A 19,442-nucleotide genomic window follows, 5' to 3' on the forward strand; every position below is an offset into this window, starting at 1 on the left:
ATATTAACTATACTCATGTAATTGATTTAGAATTACTTACATTTTAAGGATCCAGAAACATAACTCCTTAGGATAAATTCACTTGAGTATACAGATTTTAAAAATAATACATTTATTTAACTTAAACATAAACATTGATAACTATAAAATAGTCTGTATTTGTTTGTTTTTAACATACATAAATACTTATGTAAATTATTTGTCAATAATAATAGTCTGTATAAAATTGTAGAATATATAAAATAGTCTATAAAAAAGGTAAATTATTAAAAATGTGTTAAAAAAAAATTGCTAATAACTTATCACAATTATTGAAGATCATACTCAATTTTGAATTCGACAAAAAATTTTCATATTATGCTATATGTAATATATATAATAAATTTAACATTTTCCAAGTACCATAGCCAACAAAGCCATTCTCACATACATACCATACTCGGCTTGCCTAAAGTATGCAGCTCTTGGATCTGAATCAAACTCTGGACTGATTTCAAACACCCTGGGTAATGGATGCATGACTATCATCTTGCGCTTGGCTTTATTCATCACTTCAGGTGTAACTACAAAAAGGCCACACGCTTGTTTGTAACTATTTTCATCAGGGAATCGTTCACGTTGTATACGTGTCATGTACAACACATCAGTCTTGGGTAATGCTGCTTCCAGGGACAAAAAGTTTTCTTGTGGAACACCTCGGGAAGTAACAAATTGACAAACAGATGCAGGCATACCTAGATTTGGTGGACTCACATATTGTAGATTGACTTTGTAGAGCGTCAACAACCTAAAAGACAACATTTAAACATTTAATAATATGTTTGAACACAATCACATCAAATAGGAAACACAATATTTACCTGGCAAGGGAATGAACAGTACGTCCATTCTTCAAATCACCAACTAATGTAATAGTAAGTCCGTTGACAGTACCAATTTCTTCTCTTATTGTAAATATATCTAATAATGCTTGTGTAGGATGTTCACCAGTTCCGTCTCCAGCATTCAGAATGGGTTTGCGGCAGTGTCTTGCAGCATCCTAAACCAAAAATTTGTTTTATCTTATGGTTTTTTGTCAATAATAAGTGCAAATAGCAAAAATACTTACTCTAACTGCACCTGGCTCTGGGTGTCTCATGACAACTACGTCCACATAACCGCTCATTACCTCCACGGTGTCTAAAAAATAATAGAATAAGTAAAGCACTATTATTCTTATTTTTTTTTTTGTAAAATATTGTCATCACCTTGCAGTGTTTCCCCCTTTTTGACTGAGCTGCTAGTTTCATCAACATGTACAACTCTTCCACCTAATCGCTGCATAGCCACTGAAAAACTGCAACTCGTTCTAGTACTGACCTCATAGAATATCAAAGCCATAACCATGCCCTGTAAGATATATAAATAACATATAACTAAATCTACTACTTGAGTCGAGATTTCTCAATAAATGACGTTTGTACGGCAGGTGTTATTACGCAGATGTTTTCACTATTTTTCAATGTGAAAACTACTAAAAAAGGACACCTATATCAATCTTAATTCAAAAAATTTAACAATCATAATGCAATAAACATCATGGATAAAAAAAAAATAAAAACACAATTATAAAAAATAATACAATAAAATAACAACACAAGAGATGTTAATATGCACAAAACATACCAGCATTGCTTTGAGTGAAAAAATTTAAATTCTTAACTATTGTAACACAATCAATATAGAAATTTGTACACTTGTAGTTAAGGTTTTAGTTGGAAAAATTCAGTTTGCTGATATACCAGGACAAATAAAGATGAGATTTACACAACATGGACCGAGTTTAAGAAAAAATACATTGACAAGTTTGTAAAAATTAAAGAATATAATGTACTCACTTTAAGTATGTTGTCCAGAGGTCTTCCTTTGAGGACATACACTCTAAGTGTTTGGGCCAAGTTAAATATTTCATTTAATTGTTCTTTGGTAAACATATCAACAGACAATATGTGACTGTGTGCCAGCCCGTGAGTAGGAGTGGGTGTCATTAAGTTCATAACATCATCTGATACTAAATTTTGACGTTTATTTGCCAAGTTTACTAATTCTTTATTAATGGTCAATAAATTTGTAGCATCTCTGGAATCACCGCCGGACAGTAAACGAGGTTTTTTGAACTCAGCTTTTACACCAGTAACAATTTCAATTTCTTGTACAACTTTTTCTTTGATTTCAGACAGAACATTATTAAACATTTCTGAAAATAATTAAAATTTTTTTTGTTTTTAACTCGTGCAAAAATTAACAAAAGAAAAAAGATTACCATGAACATCGGTCTGTATTGAAAGAGGTGCCATAAGATTTAAAGAAGCCTGCGATCCAGTGTGAACTGTATTTAGTGTCTTGCCAGCAATCAATGGATCACGTAAATCGTGTCCAAATCCTGGTTCAGCTAACACTTTGCCTTCAATACATACTACTTGACCACGTAATACCACTCTGTGTATGGCGCCTTTCACTTGCTTACCAGCAAATGGTGTCCATTTAGCTTTAGAATAAGCAGTTGATGATGGTATTGTCCATTCAGCATCCATGTCTACTTCAATGTATGTATCTGGTTGAACAGGTAATCCAAGGATTCGCATGGGATTTGTGTACATTTTTTCAACAATATCCTATTATTATTATACACATTTAAGTATTAATATTGTTTTATTTTAATCTAGTGTGATTTTGTATTAAATGAAAAAATGAAAATTATTTATAAAATATTACTGATCAACTGAATTATTTGTAATATTTAACATGACTGAATTTAATTTAAATGAAAGTTAATAATTAACAGAACAAGTAGATCATAACTTAAAATTATTAACAATAGATTTATTTATTCTACTCAAAATTAAAATATTATAAAAAAAATTTAATTATTAAATCTAATCTCAATAAGGTGTAACAAATTTTAAGATTGATGTAATACATGCCTCGATAGTTAATCGACCTTCATTAACAGCATTTAACATCAACGGTAGAACAGTTTCAAGACCAGGAAAACCAGGCGGAGCAGCATCACTGAGTTTCTCATCCAAAGTATGAGGTGCTAATAAAAATATATTTATTTCAATTAGAGCATACTGTATTGACATAACATGGGTATCATTATTTAACTTCATTATAATGTTTACCGTGATCAGTAGCAATACAATCGATATAAGCCATATTATCCCAAAGAGCTTGTTGATCCTCTTTGGTGCAAAGTACAGGACGTACTTGTGATTTGTTGGGACCAAGATGCACAAAGTCTTCATCACACATGAATAAATGATGTGGAGCTACTTCACACGTAACCATCACACCCTACAATTTTTAAAAGTTAAAATATGTCTATATAATATTATAATTGTATTATGTAAACCATACCTTCTCCTTAGCAGCCTTTATAATTATTATCTCTGATTTTCGAGCAACATGGCAAATATGTACTGAACGATTGTATAGGGAAGCCAACATAAGAACAGCTGCACAAGTTTGATCTTCAGCATGTATACACAGTGGCGCGTTTTTCGGCCAATTTTCAAAATGCTAATAAATTAATTAAAAATAATTATCAATTGATATACAATTTTATAATATATTTAGCACTCACTGATATCCATGATGAAAGATTCATTAGCCGCAATGTACTAAATGTTTGATTAAGATACATTTTTAGACCAGCATATTGACCAGCGTTTTGTGCAATATCAAGACTATTAGTAGAAGTTGCACCAGCATATAAAACATAGTCACACCTAGCTCCATTTTTGGCACACTGTTAATAGAAACATCAATTGAGTAATTTTGAATTAGCATAAATATAATAATATTCACTACCTTTTTAGCTATTTCATAAGATTCTTGATCTATAATGGAAGGATTGGTATTAGGCATGGCACATATTAACGTAATACCACCAGCTAAGGCTGCAGCTGTACACGATGCAAAGTCTTCTTTTTGTGTAGCACCTGGTTCACGTGCATGGACATGGATATCAATTAAACCAGGTAATTTTAATAATCTTTGTGATGAAATACAATCTATATGGGTCTTCATTTGTGGATTGCATCCTTTTCGAACCATTGCCTAAATAAAATGATATTAAGTCTGATCATCAATACTATTGGTTGTGAATAATATGAACAATTTACCTCAATTAGTAGTTTGGCACATTTGACATCAGTTACTAAAGGAACAGAATGTTCTACAGCTAATCTCCGCATTCGATAACCAGGAGTTAGGAATGAAGCAACTCTGCTTCCTCCACTAACCATCATAGGTGCATTTATAACAAAATCAAAATTTTTGTTACTCAAATATTCAGCCATACTGATTAGATCACCTCTAGTTGTATTTATACCAATGTTATCAAATCTCCAATCACAAGGAATCACCTATAAATAATGAGTTATGACCAAGATTGAATACAATATGCATTTTTAATCTTACAGTAACTCCTTTAGTATTATAGTTATAATAATCAGCTGTCCCACTGCTTCCATACAGTTTGTAACCCATTGCCTGCAATGCTTTTACACTATCCAGCAGTTCTTCTTTATGCTAAAATTACATAAAATATTTATATAACACTTTGGTTTTTGATACAATGATATATATACTTCATAATTATTTATAAAATTAACTTACTTTAATTTTTCCAATCGATAGGAATATCTTAGCTCCAGGTTGAGGTAGATGCATTCCAGAGCTTATCATTGCTTTTAAGTATGCTTCATAACGATTTTCACCGAAACATGCTACTTCCCCTGTTGACGCCATTTCTACTCCCAACATGACATCAGCTCCTATATTGAAGTTTATTATATTAAAATATATTTAACAGTTATTTCATAATATTTAAAAATACCTTACCTGCTATCCGAGAAAATGAGAATACAGCAACTTTTACACCAACTCTCCCCTCTACTCCACCCAATACATCTATTGGTTCTACTTCCTCTCCAATAATCACTTTTGTAGCCATTGCGACAAAATCATGTCCTAATGTTTTAGAAACAAACGGAAATGATCGGGACACTCGTACATTACATTCAATTACTTTTAATTCATTGTTCTTTGCAATGAGTTGCATATTAAGAGGTCCATTGACATTTAGTGATGAAGCTATAGCTCGACATATAAATTTAATTTTTTCCAATGTCTCTTCATTTATATCTTGTGGTGGTGTTACCAATGTTGCATCTCCCGAATGCACACCTGCATTTTCAACATGTTCACTAACGGCCATACAAAGTATTTCACCATCTTTAGCTACAGCATCTACATCTATTTCTTTCGCATCTTCAAGAAATTTAGATATGACCACAGGGTGTTCTCTAGATACGTCACTGGCTGATTTTAAATATGCTTCCAAATCACCATCATTATGAGCTACATTCATAGCTGCACCGCTTAAGACATATGATGGTCGAACTAAACATGGATATCCTACTTCATGACAAAATTCGACGGCTGATTTAAGATCAGTAAGTTCTTTCCACCTAAATTATAAAATTTATTTTATACTATTCTCTATACAGGGTGTCCCGAAAGAATTTACCTATTATGATATTTCTCGAAATAATGGAAATATCAAAATTCTGGTTTTGTAATAAGACTCACAGAGATAATAACTACAATTATTTAATATTTTAATGTTTTGGCAAAAAAGTTAAAAAATACATTATTTAATTTAATTATTTTCAAAAAAAAATTACTATAGCCATTTTGTAATTTATTTTCTGAATATATTGACGTTTCAAAATTTTATTTTCGTTAATTTCCTGATTTAAAATGTTTTTTAGTTCTGAGAAAAATTGCAAATTATTACACTTTGAAATATTATCACATATGTGAAACGCCGAACACGCGCTTGTACGACCAGCTAAAGGATTTCAATGTATCTAGTTATTATCATATTTAATTTTTTCAAAACTAAAAAAAATATTAAAAATCAGGAAACTAAAGATAATACAATTTTGAAATTTCAATATTTTCAGAAATTAAATTCTACAAAATGGTTATCTTTAATTTTTTTGGAAATAATTAAATAAAAAATAAATTTTTTAAATTTTTTACCAAAATATTAAAATAAATTAAATAATTGTAGTTCTTATCCCTGCAAATTTTATAACAGAACCAGAAATTCGATATCTCCATTATTTCGTGAGATATCGCTATGGGTAAATCTTCGCAGGACACCTTGTATACTCTCATCTACTATAATTTTAATACCTTGGTTGTGATATCTTAATCCTATCCAACATTCTTGAGAACTTAAATCGGTTTTCCGCACCATCTACATTCTCTGGGGAAGTTCCTAATATACGTGCATTCTGTCTATGCAAATCCATAGCAATATTATTTGGCAATTGTCCTCCCATACATAAAACAACTCCTTCGGGATTTTCCAAATTATAAATGTCCATTACCACCTTAAAGATAATTTATAATCATTTAGTTAATATTTTAACAACAAAATATCAACCCGGTTATATTATTAATACCTCAAAAGAAATTTCTTCAAAGTATAAACGATCACACATATCATAATCTGTGCTAACTGTTTCAGGATTACAGTTGACCATAATTGTATTTTTACCAAGTCTTCTCAGTTCTCTGAGACATCCAACAGCACACCAATCAAATTCAACAGAACTACCAATTCGATATACACCTGACCCTAAAATCAATGATAAATAATAATTATAGAAAATGTATTTAAAACATTATTTTAACTATATTACCAATGACCATTATGTAATTTGATGGGAAGTTTAAGTCACTGCTAATGGCATTATAAGTTATATATAAATAGTTGGTTTCTGCTGGATATTCAGCTGACACAGTATCTATTTGTTTTACAAAAGGTGTAATTCCCTGTTCTTCACGTCGTTTGCGTATCACTAATTCAGTACTTTGTACAAATGATGCAATTTGTTTATCAGAAAAACCAAGTCGTTTAGCCTTTAATAGTTGTTCATAGGGAACAGAAGGGTAGTTGTGTGATTCTAATACTATTTGGTGTTCAATGATATTATGCATTTTGTACAAAAACCAACGGTCGATTTTTGTTAGTTCATAGAGTTTATCCACTGAATAACCACATTTTAAGGCAGCTGCTAACACAAATATTCGTTTATCAGTTGGTTGTTCTAACTCATTATCGTTTACAGCTTTCAAAGACGGATCAAAGCCATTAAAGTTTTCATCTACCATCCTAAATGCTTTTTGAAAAGCTTCTTCAAAATGTCTTCCAACTGACATAACTTCACCAACACTTTTCATAGAACTACCTATCTTTAAAAACAAAAGAAATTATAAATTAATAGCAATATTAGATTCTTATGATGTTAATAAATTTACTTTGGTACTAGCTCTGAAAAATTTACTGAGATCCCAACGAGGCATTTTTACAACACAATAATCTAAGCTAGGTTCAAAACAAGCGGTAGTACTTGATGTTACAGAATTTATTATTGCAGGTAACGCAATTCCAAGTGAAAGTTTAGCTGCTACATAGGCCAATGGATATCCAGTTGCTTTGCTGGCCAAAGCTGAACTTCTTGAAAGTCGAGCATTTACCTAAACATTGATAAATAACAATTTATATATAAATTATATATTTATAATATAAAAATTGTCAATAAAATAATTTACTTCAATAATGAAAAATTCATCAGACGTTGTACTTAGTGCATATTGTATATTACATTCACCAACAACTCCAAGATGACGTACAACTTTAATTGCAGTTGTTCTTAATTTGTTATACTCACTATTCGATAGCGTTTGACTTGGAGCTACAACAATCGACTCACCTGTGTGGATCCCTAACGGGTCTACATTTTCCATATTACAAACCTTAAAATAAAAGTTATACTTAATTAATCAATGATAATTTAAAATATTTTGTATTCTTCTGTATCTAAGAGGATGATGTTGGTCAGAAATAATTTGTTTAAAATTTAAAAGCAAATATTAAATACACACACTTATAAAGTGCCCTTTTTTTAACAAGCTAATACTAGTAATGTGTACTAGGTGATAAATTATTTTTAACTGGTAAAACTGATAATTAGCTCAAATAAGTGAATATTAAAAAGATTTCACGAGATATCTAATTATTAATTACCTATTTATGGGGTTGCAACTCTCAGAAGGTTAAAAATAATTATCTTGTATTAACTTAATAGAACATGTATCCAACTAAAGCTGGATTATCAGGCACCATTGGCTTGGAATTTAATGCATGTTGTGTGTGAGGATGAGGGGAAGTTAAAGTTCATTGCTGCACTTGTACAACTATAGCCATTAGTAGATATGTATAAAATCCGAGAATTTTTTTTTAACACAGTTTATTATATATATATATTATAAAACAAAAAACTTACTGTGATACAATTATCAAACGCATCACGCACTACTTCATACTCCACTTCTTTCCATCCTTTTAAAGATTTGTCTAAAATCATTTGATTACTATGTGTAAAACATTGCTTGGCCAATACATTTAATTCAGACTCGTTATTTGCAAAACCAGACCCTAGACCTCCTAAGCTGAAAGCACTTCTGACAAGAAGTGGATATCCCAAAATCTTAACTGCTTCCAAGGCCTAATATTAATAATAAAACAAAAACGAGTTAACCTGTTTAGCAAAGTGACACAATCCAACAATGTTAATACCTCCTCATATGATGTAACAACAGCACTAGGAGCAACACGTTCACCAATTTCTACGACTTTATCTGAAAATTGTTTGCGATCCTCTGTGGCTATAATTGTTTGGATAGGTGTTCCTAACACTTTAATGTTATATTTTTCTAATATGCCAGATTTTTTCAACTCTATTCCACAATTTAAGGCAGTTTGACCACCGAAAGTCAGCAAAATACCATCTGGTCGTTCAGACTGAATAACTTGTGAAACAAAATCAAGTTCCAGAGGTAAAAAGTACACTTTGTTAGCTAGTCCAAGAGATGTTTGTACTGTTGCTATGTTAGGGTTAATTAGTATGGTAACAATATTTTCTTCACGCAAGGCTTTGATTGCTTGAGATCCTGAATAATCAAATTCACCAGCTTGGCCAATAGATAGTCCACCAGAACCAAGGATCAATACTTTTTGAACATTTATTGGTGTTCTAAGAATATCTGGATTTAAGCGTTTTTGAAGCAGGTCCAACAATTTAAATTTAATATTGTTTTTAGTTTTTTCAACAGCTTCCAAGTATATATCAAAGAGACATTCTAAATCTTCAGGACCAGGGCATCCTTCAGGGTGAAATTGAACACTTTAAAATAAATAAAAATAATTTATAATATAATTATTATTCATCTTTAATAGAAATTTTTACCTAAAAAATGGTAATGTATTATGAATGATTCCTTCATTAGATTTATCATTTACATTTGTAAATAATGGTGTCCAATTAGATATTTCAGGATTTACAGCAAATCCATGATTTTGCGATGTCATATAACATTTTCCAGTTTCTCCAAATACACAAGGCTGATTTTGACCTCGGTTACCAAATCTTAAAAAAAAAAAAAGGTAAATGGGTAAAAGGTAATGTATTAATTAGCAAAACTCAACTTAGTTATTTAAGTATGCTATTAACTCGTTAACTTAACAAACTTAAAAAATTGATGAACTTGTAAATAAGTAATGACAAACATACTATTATATTATTTTCAATAAATAAATCACTACTAACTTCATTTTATAAGTCTTACATCCAGCTGCTGTAGCAAGCAATTGATGGCCAAGACAAATTCCAAATATTGGCTTGAAGGTTGTTGTATTATTTAATACTTTCTGTATATTAAGAATGGTTTCTTTATTCATCTCAGGATTTCCAGGACCATTACTAAGAAACAAACCATCATAGTTATCAATATCATCTAATGGATGGTTCCATGGTACAATATCCACTCTGGCACCACGTTTTATAAAGCATCTAATTTGATTGTATTTTAAGCCACAGTCCACAAATCTAATTCTAGGTGATCCTTGTTGATTGTAAGTTTTTGGCATCTATAAATGTACATTTAAATTAAAATAGAAATAAATAATTTGTTTACATAAATCCTAAAATCTTTTGTACGAAATATAAGACGATTAACAATTTAACTAACTAAAATAGAAACATCTTTGATTAAGTTAATTTTGTTTGGATCGATCACATTTTGAAAACTTTTGTCTAGTTTTTCGGTACGGCTAACAATTTTTCCAAGAAGTGTCCCACTTTCTCTTATATGTTTAGTCAGTGTACGTGTATCCACACCACAAATGGCTGGAATGTTACTTTCAGCCAACCATTCATCTAACAGTTTTTCACTACGCCAGTGACTTGGACGATCACATACTTCATCAACAATCAGGGCGGAAACCCAGATACGATGTGACTCAAACCATCTAAAAAAATAACTTTTTTAATTATCTCGCCTTTTTAAATAATACTTAAAGTTCAAAGTTATAAAATAAATAAAATAATTTAAATTTAATGTACTTCATTTTATTTTTATTAACACCTATAGTATACAAGTTAGAAATAATTTCTTTATGATAAGTGTTGTACGCAAATTTAAATTTTTTTTTCTTATTTATTTAGATGATCTAGGCAGCTTGGCTAACAATTTTCACTTACACATTAATATTTTTTTCTATATATATTATAACAATAATATTGGTAACCAATACATTTTTGAGATAATTTAGTCTTCAAATTTTTAAAAATTATTATCACTCATAATTTTGTTGCACTTATGTTGTTTATTTCATTTTTAGATATCTACTTGTTTAATCAAACTTAGGTAATAAGTAATTAAGTACCATTTTATGATCTTTTCATAGACTTCATGTTTTACTTATAGTACCTAGGTACTATACAATTTTTTTAAAGTATGGTAAAAAGTACCAATACTTATTAATTTAGTTATTTGCGAACAATGTTAAAAAAAGACTTATTAATAATAAATACAGATATTTGATTCAGCAATGGTTCTCAAACGATGTAGCAAGTAGGCCTAGCACAAGGGGGAGACGACATAGGCTCAAGCTATTAGAACAGAATTTCAAAATATTTAATATAGTATATTTTACTTGTAAAGGAAATCAAAACTTAAATTTGTTTAAATATGTTTAAATGCTTGAGACGGGCCTGGCGACAAGCCTTTAAATGAAATCATCTATAGAATGTACTATAATATACATTTTTTGGACCATTTATACTGTAGACTACAGTTTTTTTTTTTAAGGGAGTAACCAATTAAGTTTTGGAATCAGTTCAATAGAAATACAGAAATTATTGGTAAGAATAATAATTTAAAAAAAATTGAACAGAAATAAAGGTGTCAAATGGGCACTAATGTGTAAAAATGTCTTCAAAGTATTTAATTTACTCATGACTTAAGTAAAAATGCTGAGTTTAATGAATAGATAATAGACAGAAAAACCCTTTTTTCATACAAATATAGAAAAGGAAATTTATAGTGGGAAATAATAAAAATACTATATTAACTTTAGAATTATCCTTGGTTAAGAATAATACTTATTATGCAATCATAAACAATTAAAATACTATAATGTATTCAATTAAACCCACAATGAAATTTAACAAAGTAATAATTGATGCACAGATTTTTAATTGCAACTATTTAGCCTATTAAGGTAATCTAACAATTGTAAATTGATAATATAATATAACTCGAGTGACAGGATAAATATTTTGGGGAAATTATAGATTTATATAAATTATGACAATAAATAGCAAAATTCTTAACTTTAAGAATTGCAAGATAAAAAAATAAACTTTGTACATTAGTTTCATTTAGAGCTTATCAATACTTAATTAAAAATTTGTGATTTTTTAATTTAATAATAACTTAAATTTTAAATCAATAATTATATTTTTATTTCGATTTACCGTTTGATTCCGTGAACATCAGTCTCATCACCTGGAACTCCATAGTTGCCCACCAATGGGTATGTTAATACCAGCAATTGTTTATAGTACGAAGGATCGGTCAAGGACTCAGGATAACCAACAATACCAGTTTGAAATACTAAATATAATTACAGTTACTATAAATCAAATGTGTTGGAAAATAACGAAAATTCTAAAGGTGACCTACCAACTTCGCCATCAACAGGTAAGGCCCGGGAACCAAAATTATAACCAGCAAATTCGGTACCATCTTCTAAAATGAGAACGCACGGTTGGCGAGCCATTGTGGTTGTAAAATGTGTCAACAATTGAGTATCAAATAATTACTTAAGTATCGAAGATCAAAATAATCAACGTCTGTAGTTTCTAGTTTCTGTGACGTGAAGGAAATTAATAATTATTAAATAAAAACTTAGGGGATTTGTGTTTTGTCGACAGATCAAAAAAAAAAAATGTAATATGTATTAAATGTTCTGTGGTTTTGGTTAATTAACCAATGAGAAAACATGTGAGTTAAATAACGGTACCTACTACTTTGTACATAACCTTACTGATTATGATTTGAGATAAATATTACTTACCGAGGTTGGTCATCAAAGACTTTGTAGATAGTATTAAAAATTCTAGATGATAAAATGTAATAAAATATATTACATATTTGAATAGCAATTAGTACAAATTATTCTGAATTTTTATATTTTGGTGACTAGTACTTACTAATAATTGTGGTATAATATATTATAAATATTAGATAATATATACTTATCTTTGTTATAAATACTGTGGAGTGTGGTGTGTTTCAACTATAAAGACACAACATTTGAATTTAATACTTTATTAGAATAATAGAATGTGTACTTTTTATAAAAATAATAAATCATTTTTACTGATCCTCATCCTAGCTCTATTAAATGTATAACATTTCTAGTGTAAGTAGCACGTTTTTGGTCCGTCAGAGTTAATTAGGTATCATAAGTCAAAGTTATAAAACATTTATTAAATAATTATTATACAAGTATATAACAGGACTATTCTTAGAAATAATTATTAATGTTTCGACCATAATTACAAATAATACATCATGTTCAATTCATCAATCGGTGTAATTATTTTAATTCAGTTTATCATGACTGTAAATAGTTAGAGCATGTCAAGGCAATAATTATAAGACCACAGAATAGATGAAATTTCATCTTTTCAGTGTGAGATGGTAATTTTATTTCTAACAAAATTTCAATCAGTAAACTAGAATGGAAGGGTAATGAAAAACACATGGATAGATAAAACATCATCATAATAATATTATACAAGTTATCTATTTTACTATAAACAAAAACTTCTTCATATGCCTAAATATTAACTAAAATTATATTTAAATTTAAGGAAATAAAAATTATTTCAACACAAGTTTTAACAAAAAAATGATTTACTCAAGAATATAGATGGAATGTAAATTTATTCAGCAACATTGATGGTAATAGTTTTACCTTTTGGATCATCAAATCTATCCATAGTTTTGATGTCCATGATCATTGTGATACCCCATGTAACAATAAACAACATAATGGCAGTAACAAATAAACCAGCTAATATAGGTGGTGTAAAGAAAGAGTTTTGTTCCTGAGGGTCACTGAATTTCGGGCTTTCTGATGTCAACCATGGTTGAACCTAGGAATAAAAACAAATTTTTAGTATATATATTATATTTTAATCAAAAATTAAATTTTTTCTTATGATAAAGATACATTGATTGAGAATTTAAAAAATCTAAAAAATCTATCATAAATTCATAACCTTAATTTTACAATCATATGTATTCTTTTTTATTTTAGCATAATATATATTAACGACTATATTTACAAATAAGTACATATTTATATATAGATAATATATGTTACTTAATTAGTGCCCGTGATTATTAAAATTCTTTTTTTCTAAAAGAGAACCACCTAACTAAGTGTTATTTGTCAAACAGATGATTATTTTAAAATGTCTGATGTATCTAAATTTTGATTTAGATTGGATATTTCTGATTGGCCTCAGTCAAAAAAAGCTTTACTATAGGCTATATTAATACTATGTAGATTCAAGGAAAGTGGTTATTGGTATGACAAAGAGATGCTCTTAAAAGTGTAGTACTCAGCACACATTTATCACACCCATTGCTGACACTGATTTATGTCAACATTTCCAGAAAATAATTTAAGATGGGAAAAACACGGTTGATATTTGATAAACAGAGTATCTATCGTAAAAGGGTTCTCCTTTCACAATATAAAAAATATAAATACATGAAAATGTTATTTATGTATAAATATAAATATCAGATAAATATATTTGAATAAATGCAATAAAGAATAAAAGGGGTAAGCATTCATGGTGAATCACATCGTAAATTGTCATTGAATTATATTTGTAATGTATTTGAGTAGATAATCATATATTTGGGCAAACATTCCCAATATGGTATGAGGTATGGGCGGTCAACTACTAGCCTTGGCCCTTGGAAATTTTATCCTTCATGAGATTAATCACACATTAAAAAAATAGGTATTTTTGTTTATGTACGGAAATACCCTTAGCTGTGAATTAACATTTATATGACCAGACAAGCAAGCATAGAATATTCTGTGTCTTCTTTTTGAGGTACTCTTATAAGTTCACATTCACCAGCTTTTACTCAACATTAATAGGAGTTTCAAACATATTGATTAAAATCTATTTAAATACATTTTACACAACTACCTCAAACGCATATTAATTTTTATGTGTTTGAAAAAGCAATTAACCAAAATACATGACAGCTATTTAGTTGTAGATATGAGCTATTATACCCAATAGTTAAGACTATAAAATAATTAAAAAATATGACTAACCTGAAATTTGTCATTAAACTTCAAAACAATAGAGTCATTAGAGAAGATAACAGGTCCTGGTGAAAAGTAAGAAAGTCCTTTTTGAGCCCCAATTTGCTGCTTAGGTATAAGTAGAATAATCTGGTTATCACGTTCATACTCAATTGATTTTAATTCCCAAGTGAATGTTATTCTTTCAAAACGAAAACGTAAAACAATTTTAGTGTCGTTAACTAAAAATGTTGTTCCAACTTTAAGTAATGATTCCCGTGAATCGTCAAGGTATATCTATATAAAAGTCATAGGATAATTATAAATTACATTTTAAAATTTAACAAATTCATATAAATTTTCATACATTAGTATTTGTTGGTTCAAGTGAAGTATATGGCCCATTATCAATAGATAAAGTTGGATAGCTAACTGAATAAATCAGAGATTTTCCTTTGGGATCCACAATTTTAAATATTTCAGATTTACCATCAACAGCCATCAAGTGTCTAGTTACTAAATGATGCGCATTTGATGTCTCACTATTCTCAATCCATGGATTCGTTTTACCAGAAAACACTAATACTACATTGGTGTACTGTGTGCAAAGAGAAGTAAATATTTTCGAAACTTCATTATTATGCTTTAGCAATGTTGTTTGTCTACTATCATCATTATTATCATGAATATTTTCATTAAGATCAGCCAAAGCTATAATTTTCCCTGAACTATTTTCATATGTATCACCATTATAAACTTTTACAGCAAAACCATTTTTTGATAACATTTCAAGGGCTTTTTCTGGTTGATCGACCGATGGGAAAAAACGACGGTCCTTAGAATTTTCAAATAATTGAAACAAGCTGTGGCCATCAGTACCTATAACACAAACAAAATAGATTAAAATTTCTTACAAATTTGTTGTATCATATTTCATAAACAATGTTTTTTTTATGGTTGATCTCAGCTAAAAGTTGTTTTTAATATGAATTGAGATTCAATTAGTCTAGTAAGTTTAGTTGTAATTAGTTAAGTTTTAATATATAGAATAATAATATGGAATCTCGCTATACTGTTTGCTTTATAATTCCCGATAAAATATACAGTACCTAATTAAATGGACAGGTGACAAATAGAAAAATAATGGATGAAAAACTTTAGTAGGTACAGTTAAAAAGTAAAAAAATTGACCAAGAAAAAAATATTACCAATATTAATAGGTACCTAGGTACTGATTTTTAAGTAAAAATAAACAATAAGAATAAAAAAGTTTTTGGATTTACCTTTTCAATAATATATATATTATATTTTCAATTTAATATTCAATGTATTAATTTTATAATATATTTAACATTGATAGCAGGTTAGTACAAATTTTGACTGACTGATACAAAAAACAAATATTATAAACAAAACATTGCATCAATAAAATTTCGATATAACAATATCTATAAGTTAAAATTTCAAATATTTAATAAGAAGAGTGAACATAATTTATCAATAAAGGGGCATATAGTGTATATTAGTGTTATATAGTAATCCTATATGCCACACCCAATATCCATTTTAAACATTTTAAAATAAATAATAAACAGGTGTAGGTATTTGGAATTATATTTGTAGATCTGGAATTGAAATAAAGTAAAAATCAATCAAGCTCAACCAAAAAAGTAAGCGAATGACAATAATTACATTTTTGTTAATTGTATTGTATATAAAATGCCTACATGCTTATAAATATGGGTAGTAGGTATCTATAATAGTATATATTAAAAATCGAAGTCATGCCTAACCAAATAATTAAACAAAAATGACAGAAAATTTTAGACCGGAATTTTTTTAAAACAATTACAAACTAAACACGGAGACAGATAAATTTTACATAAGTGCATTCTTAAGCCTAGAGAGTATTAATCGTGTTTGTAAATTATGTTACCTTTCATTGTGAAATCTTCAAGACTTAGTTCATTTTCTAAGACCATTACTAATTTAGTATTTTCATCCCATAGAGAAAAAAGTAATTTGTTGAATTCAAGAGTTCCCATAGATTGTTGATACTTGGGTATGCTTTCCAATTTTGTATTGCCACAAGAAATAGCAATTGATGGCACTTCATTGGTAGCGGACAATGAAAGTACGCTCAAAAATCCGAGTATTAGTACAAGGTAATAAGACATTTTTTTTTCACGAAAATGGCAGTTTAACTTATTCACAAATTAAAAATCATACCCGATGCATGAAATACCTAACTAAAAAAAAAATAATCTAAAAACAGAAATGTACATGAGTAGCTACTAGGTATACAGTTGTAGTTAAAAGTTATAATGAATTTATTATTTTTCGACTGATAAGAAATAAAAATCGATAAAGGGAAACGCCCGGAATACTTACAGTGTGTCCACTTTGTTCTCGAGCTAAATAAATGTTTTGGCGGTTTTTGTGTAATTTTGACTAAAAATTATAGTTTTGCAGTTTACAAATACCTACTTATAAGTTTGAAACTTTGTAGTTATGGATCCAGTGGCGCCGAATACATATGTCAAGTGGAGCGATTGCTCCACTTCTTTGTATTGTGGGTGGGTGGGTCGGTCATGTGCCAGGTCATTAAAGTGTTTAGGGTGAAAATGATAATACTAGTACTAGTACTGACATATTAACATAGACCCGGATCACACTACGGGTTGTCTAGTCTGGCCCCGATAACACGTTTTTATATAATCATAGATGTTGCAGTCATTTACCGATCGGTTGCGACAGACGAATTATGAAATATGAATGAATGTAAATATACGCGGGCAATCGCGACGTTTAAAACGTCTGTGTATAATGTAAAATCAGAAATGCATTGGGAAAATATTGTTTAATTATAGCAGATAACACACTAGGCGATTCGAACGCGCGTTTCGAACGTCGCGATTTTATCGGCAACCGATAAAACGCATAGTGCCATAGTGTGATCCTAGCATTCCTAGCCATAGTATATACTACATATAACAATAACATACAAAACAAATATTTATTTATAACACTATACCTAATAAATTAAATAAATTAATAAGTGTTAATATTATGGATTATTTTGACTTTGGTCTTTGAGTTCTATAGTTCTATCGGTTCTAATTTGTTATCTTCTTATCCGTGAATTCGCCGTAGCCTGCCGAAGGAACCTCATGAAAAACCATTTTATTTTTAGAACTAGACAATGCTCGCCATGCTTGATGTCAACTAATGAGATTGTGTATATGTGAAATGACACCGCCAAACCCTCACTACAGCACGGCGCGATTATTATACGAGTCATACCCATACGTAACCTACGTTAATACGTTATTGGTCGATTTTATGAACTTTGTTTTTAATGTTTTTATTCTGTTTTCCGTGTTCGTTATTGATGTTACAATGTAACACATAAACAAAATAGCAGTTACCTGTTGTATTTGAGAGTTTTGTCAGTGACTTATAAAATTTCCGAGTACTTTTACTTCGTGATGTCTTCACCAAAAAATATTGTATGCGTGTGTGGCAAAAAACAACTTGGGATAAATCCTACCAATTGGTTGCGTCATATTCAAGCGTGTAAAAGTGTTAAGAGGACGTTATACTCTAAGTGAAACGTATACAACGGCTAATAGAATGCGCTGTTAAGTGTTTTTCATAGACATAATAATATATGGACTGCGCTCAGAGAGAGAAAACCGGGACCGATATAAACTGAGAGAGATAGCGATTGTTGGGGGCAAGCATGGAAGAAACTATTGAATATTTTTATTTAAGCCATGAAATAATCATTATCTAGTTTCTAGTATCACCAATGTCCAAAACAACAGTCAAGTGTCAACAAGTATAAACTAAAAAGTAAGAACGGCAAGAACAAGTTTTCATTATTATTTTTAAAATATTGTTTAAAAAATAATAATTATTATTTTTTAAGTTAAATAACAGTAAATAACACTATAATAACACAATAAGTCGCTTGTTCGCGTATATATATGGATTATAAAATCGTCAGTCGATGTAAAAACATGGAGTGACTATTATAATTTATAACTATTATAATACCAATATAATAATTATAATATTTACTATTATTACACATTTATTAATAATAAACATATTCATGGTGTATAAAATATAGACGTATTTCTTCCATGACTGCCACCAACTATCGCCATCTCTCTCAAACAATTTCGACGACCTGACATGATAGACTGGGGGTGAGGAAAGCGCAGTCCATATATTATTATGTCTATGGTGTTTTTGCGATCCGCAAGCGCGCGGCGTTTAAACCACGCCTACTACTCGCAGTCGACGGCCGGCCGACAAGTACTCGTTTCGGGAGCGCAGTTTATTATCTTATGAACGTTCGTCTAGGACGTTTCGCATCATTATAAAATTCAAACACGTAAATACTGACGTAAAATTTTAAATATCCGCGCGTAACTATGAACTAACAAGTATAATTTAAGTCACTGCTTATTTAAATATATAGACCAATAAATAGATCATAAAATCTGTAATGCAACATAGCTTGAATTGTATTTATTGAATTATTACTTATACCTATTCAAATGTATATCCATAGTAATCATAGTATAAATAATTCAATATAGTAAATAAATAATTTGGCGCTGTA

At 29.5% G+C, this 19,442-nt stretch overlaps 2 protein-coding genes across 2 annotated transcripts; both read right to left on the bottom strand.

Annotated features, from left to right (window-relative positions):
* Window positions 1-95: 95 nt before the first annotated feature.
* r (carbamoyl-phosphate synthetase 2, aspartate transcarbamylase, and dihydroorotase rudimentary) lies at window positions 96-12,463 on the bottom strand. Its single transcript, XM_015520622.2, has 27 exons — window positions 12,151-12,463; window positions 11,943-12,081; window positions 10,153-10,432; window positions 9,732-10,051; window positions 9,372-9,551; window positions 8,702-9,308; window positions 8,409-8,630; window positions 7,675-7,878; window positions 7,381-7,599; window positions 6,762-7,314; window positions 6,522-6,697; window positions 6,250-6,449; window positions 4,888-5,516; window positions 4,663-4,820; window positions 4,465-4,575; window positions 4,167-4,409; window positions 3,853-4,101; window positions 3,626-3,790; window positions 3,400-3,561; window positions 3,165-3,336; window positions 2,964-3,079; window positions 2,303-2,654; window positions 1,878-2,236; window positions 1,248-1,389; window positions 1,109-1,179; window positions 861-1,039; window positions 96-787 (listed from the first exon to the last, which is right to left on the bottom strand). Exons 1-27 carry the CDS (start codon window positions 12,245-12,247, stop codon window positions 385-387), a joined length of 6,708 nt encoding a protein of 2,235 aa, XP_015376108.2. The 5' UTR covers window positions 12,248-12,463; the 3' UTR covers window positions 96-384.
* Window positions 12,464-13,240: 777 nt separating this feature from the next.
* LOC107170493 (V-type proton ATPase subunit S1-like) lies at window positions 13,241-17,123 on the bottom strand. Its single transcript, XM_015520623.2, has 4 exons — window positions 16,746-17,123; window positions 15,177-15,688; window positions 14,840-15,106; window positions 13,241-13,631 (listed from the first exon to the last, which is right to left on the bottom strand). Exons 1-4 carry the CDS (start codon window positions 16,984-16,986, stop codon window positions 13,419-13,421), a joined length of 1,233 nt encoding a protein of 410 aa, XP_015376109.1. The 5' UTR covers window positions 16,987-17,123; the 3' UTR covers window positions 13,241-13,418.
* Window positions 17,124-19,442: the final 2,319 nt, after the last annotated feature.

Source organism: Diuraphis noxia, unplaced genomic scaffold (genome assembly GCF_037042655.1).
Source record: "Diuraphis noxia isolate RWA-SAM2 unplaced genomic scaffold, SU_Dnox_SAM2 contig0005, whole genome shotgun sequence".
Classification (NCBI taxonomy): domain Eukaryota; kingdom Metazoa; phylum Arthropoda; class Insecta; order Hemiptera; family Aphididae; genus Diuraphis; species Diuraphis noxia.

Coding starts and splice junctions, on each gene's coding strand:
- r (XM_015520622.2), bottom strand. CDS start 12,247: ATGGCTCGCCAACCGTGCGTTCTCATTTTAGAAGATGGTACCGAATTT. Junction 5,517..6,249: donor ATTAAGATATCACAACCAAG/GTATTAAAATTA, acceptor TTTATAATTTAG/GTGGAAAGAACTTACTGATC. Junction 1,040..1,108: donor CAGAGCCAGGTGCAGTTAGA/GTAAGTATTTTT, acceptor TTTTTGGTTTAG/GATGCTGCAAGACACTGCCG.
- LOC107170493 (XM_015520623.2), bottom strand. CDS start 16,986: ATGTCTTATTACCTTGTACTAATACTCGGATTTTTGAGCGTACTTTCA. Junction 15,689..16,745: donor TGAAGATTTCACAATGAAAG/GTAACATAATTT, acceptor TTTGTGTTATAG/GTACTGATGGCCACAGCTTG. Junction 13,632..14,839: donor AGTTTAATGACAAATTTCAG/GTTAGTCATATT, acceptor TTTTATTCCTAG/GTTCAACCATGGTTGACATC.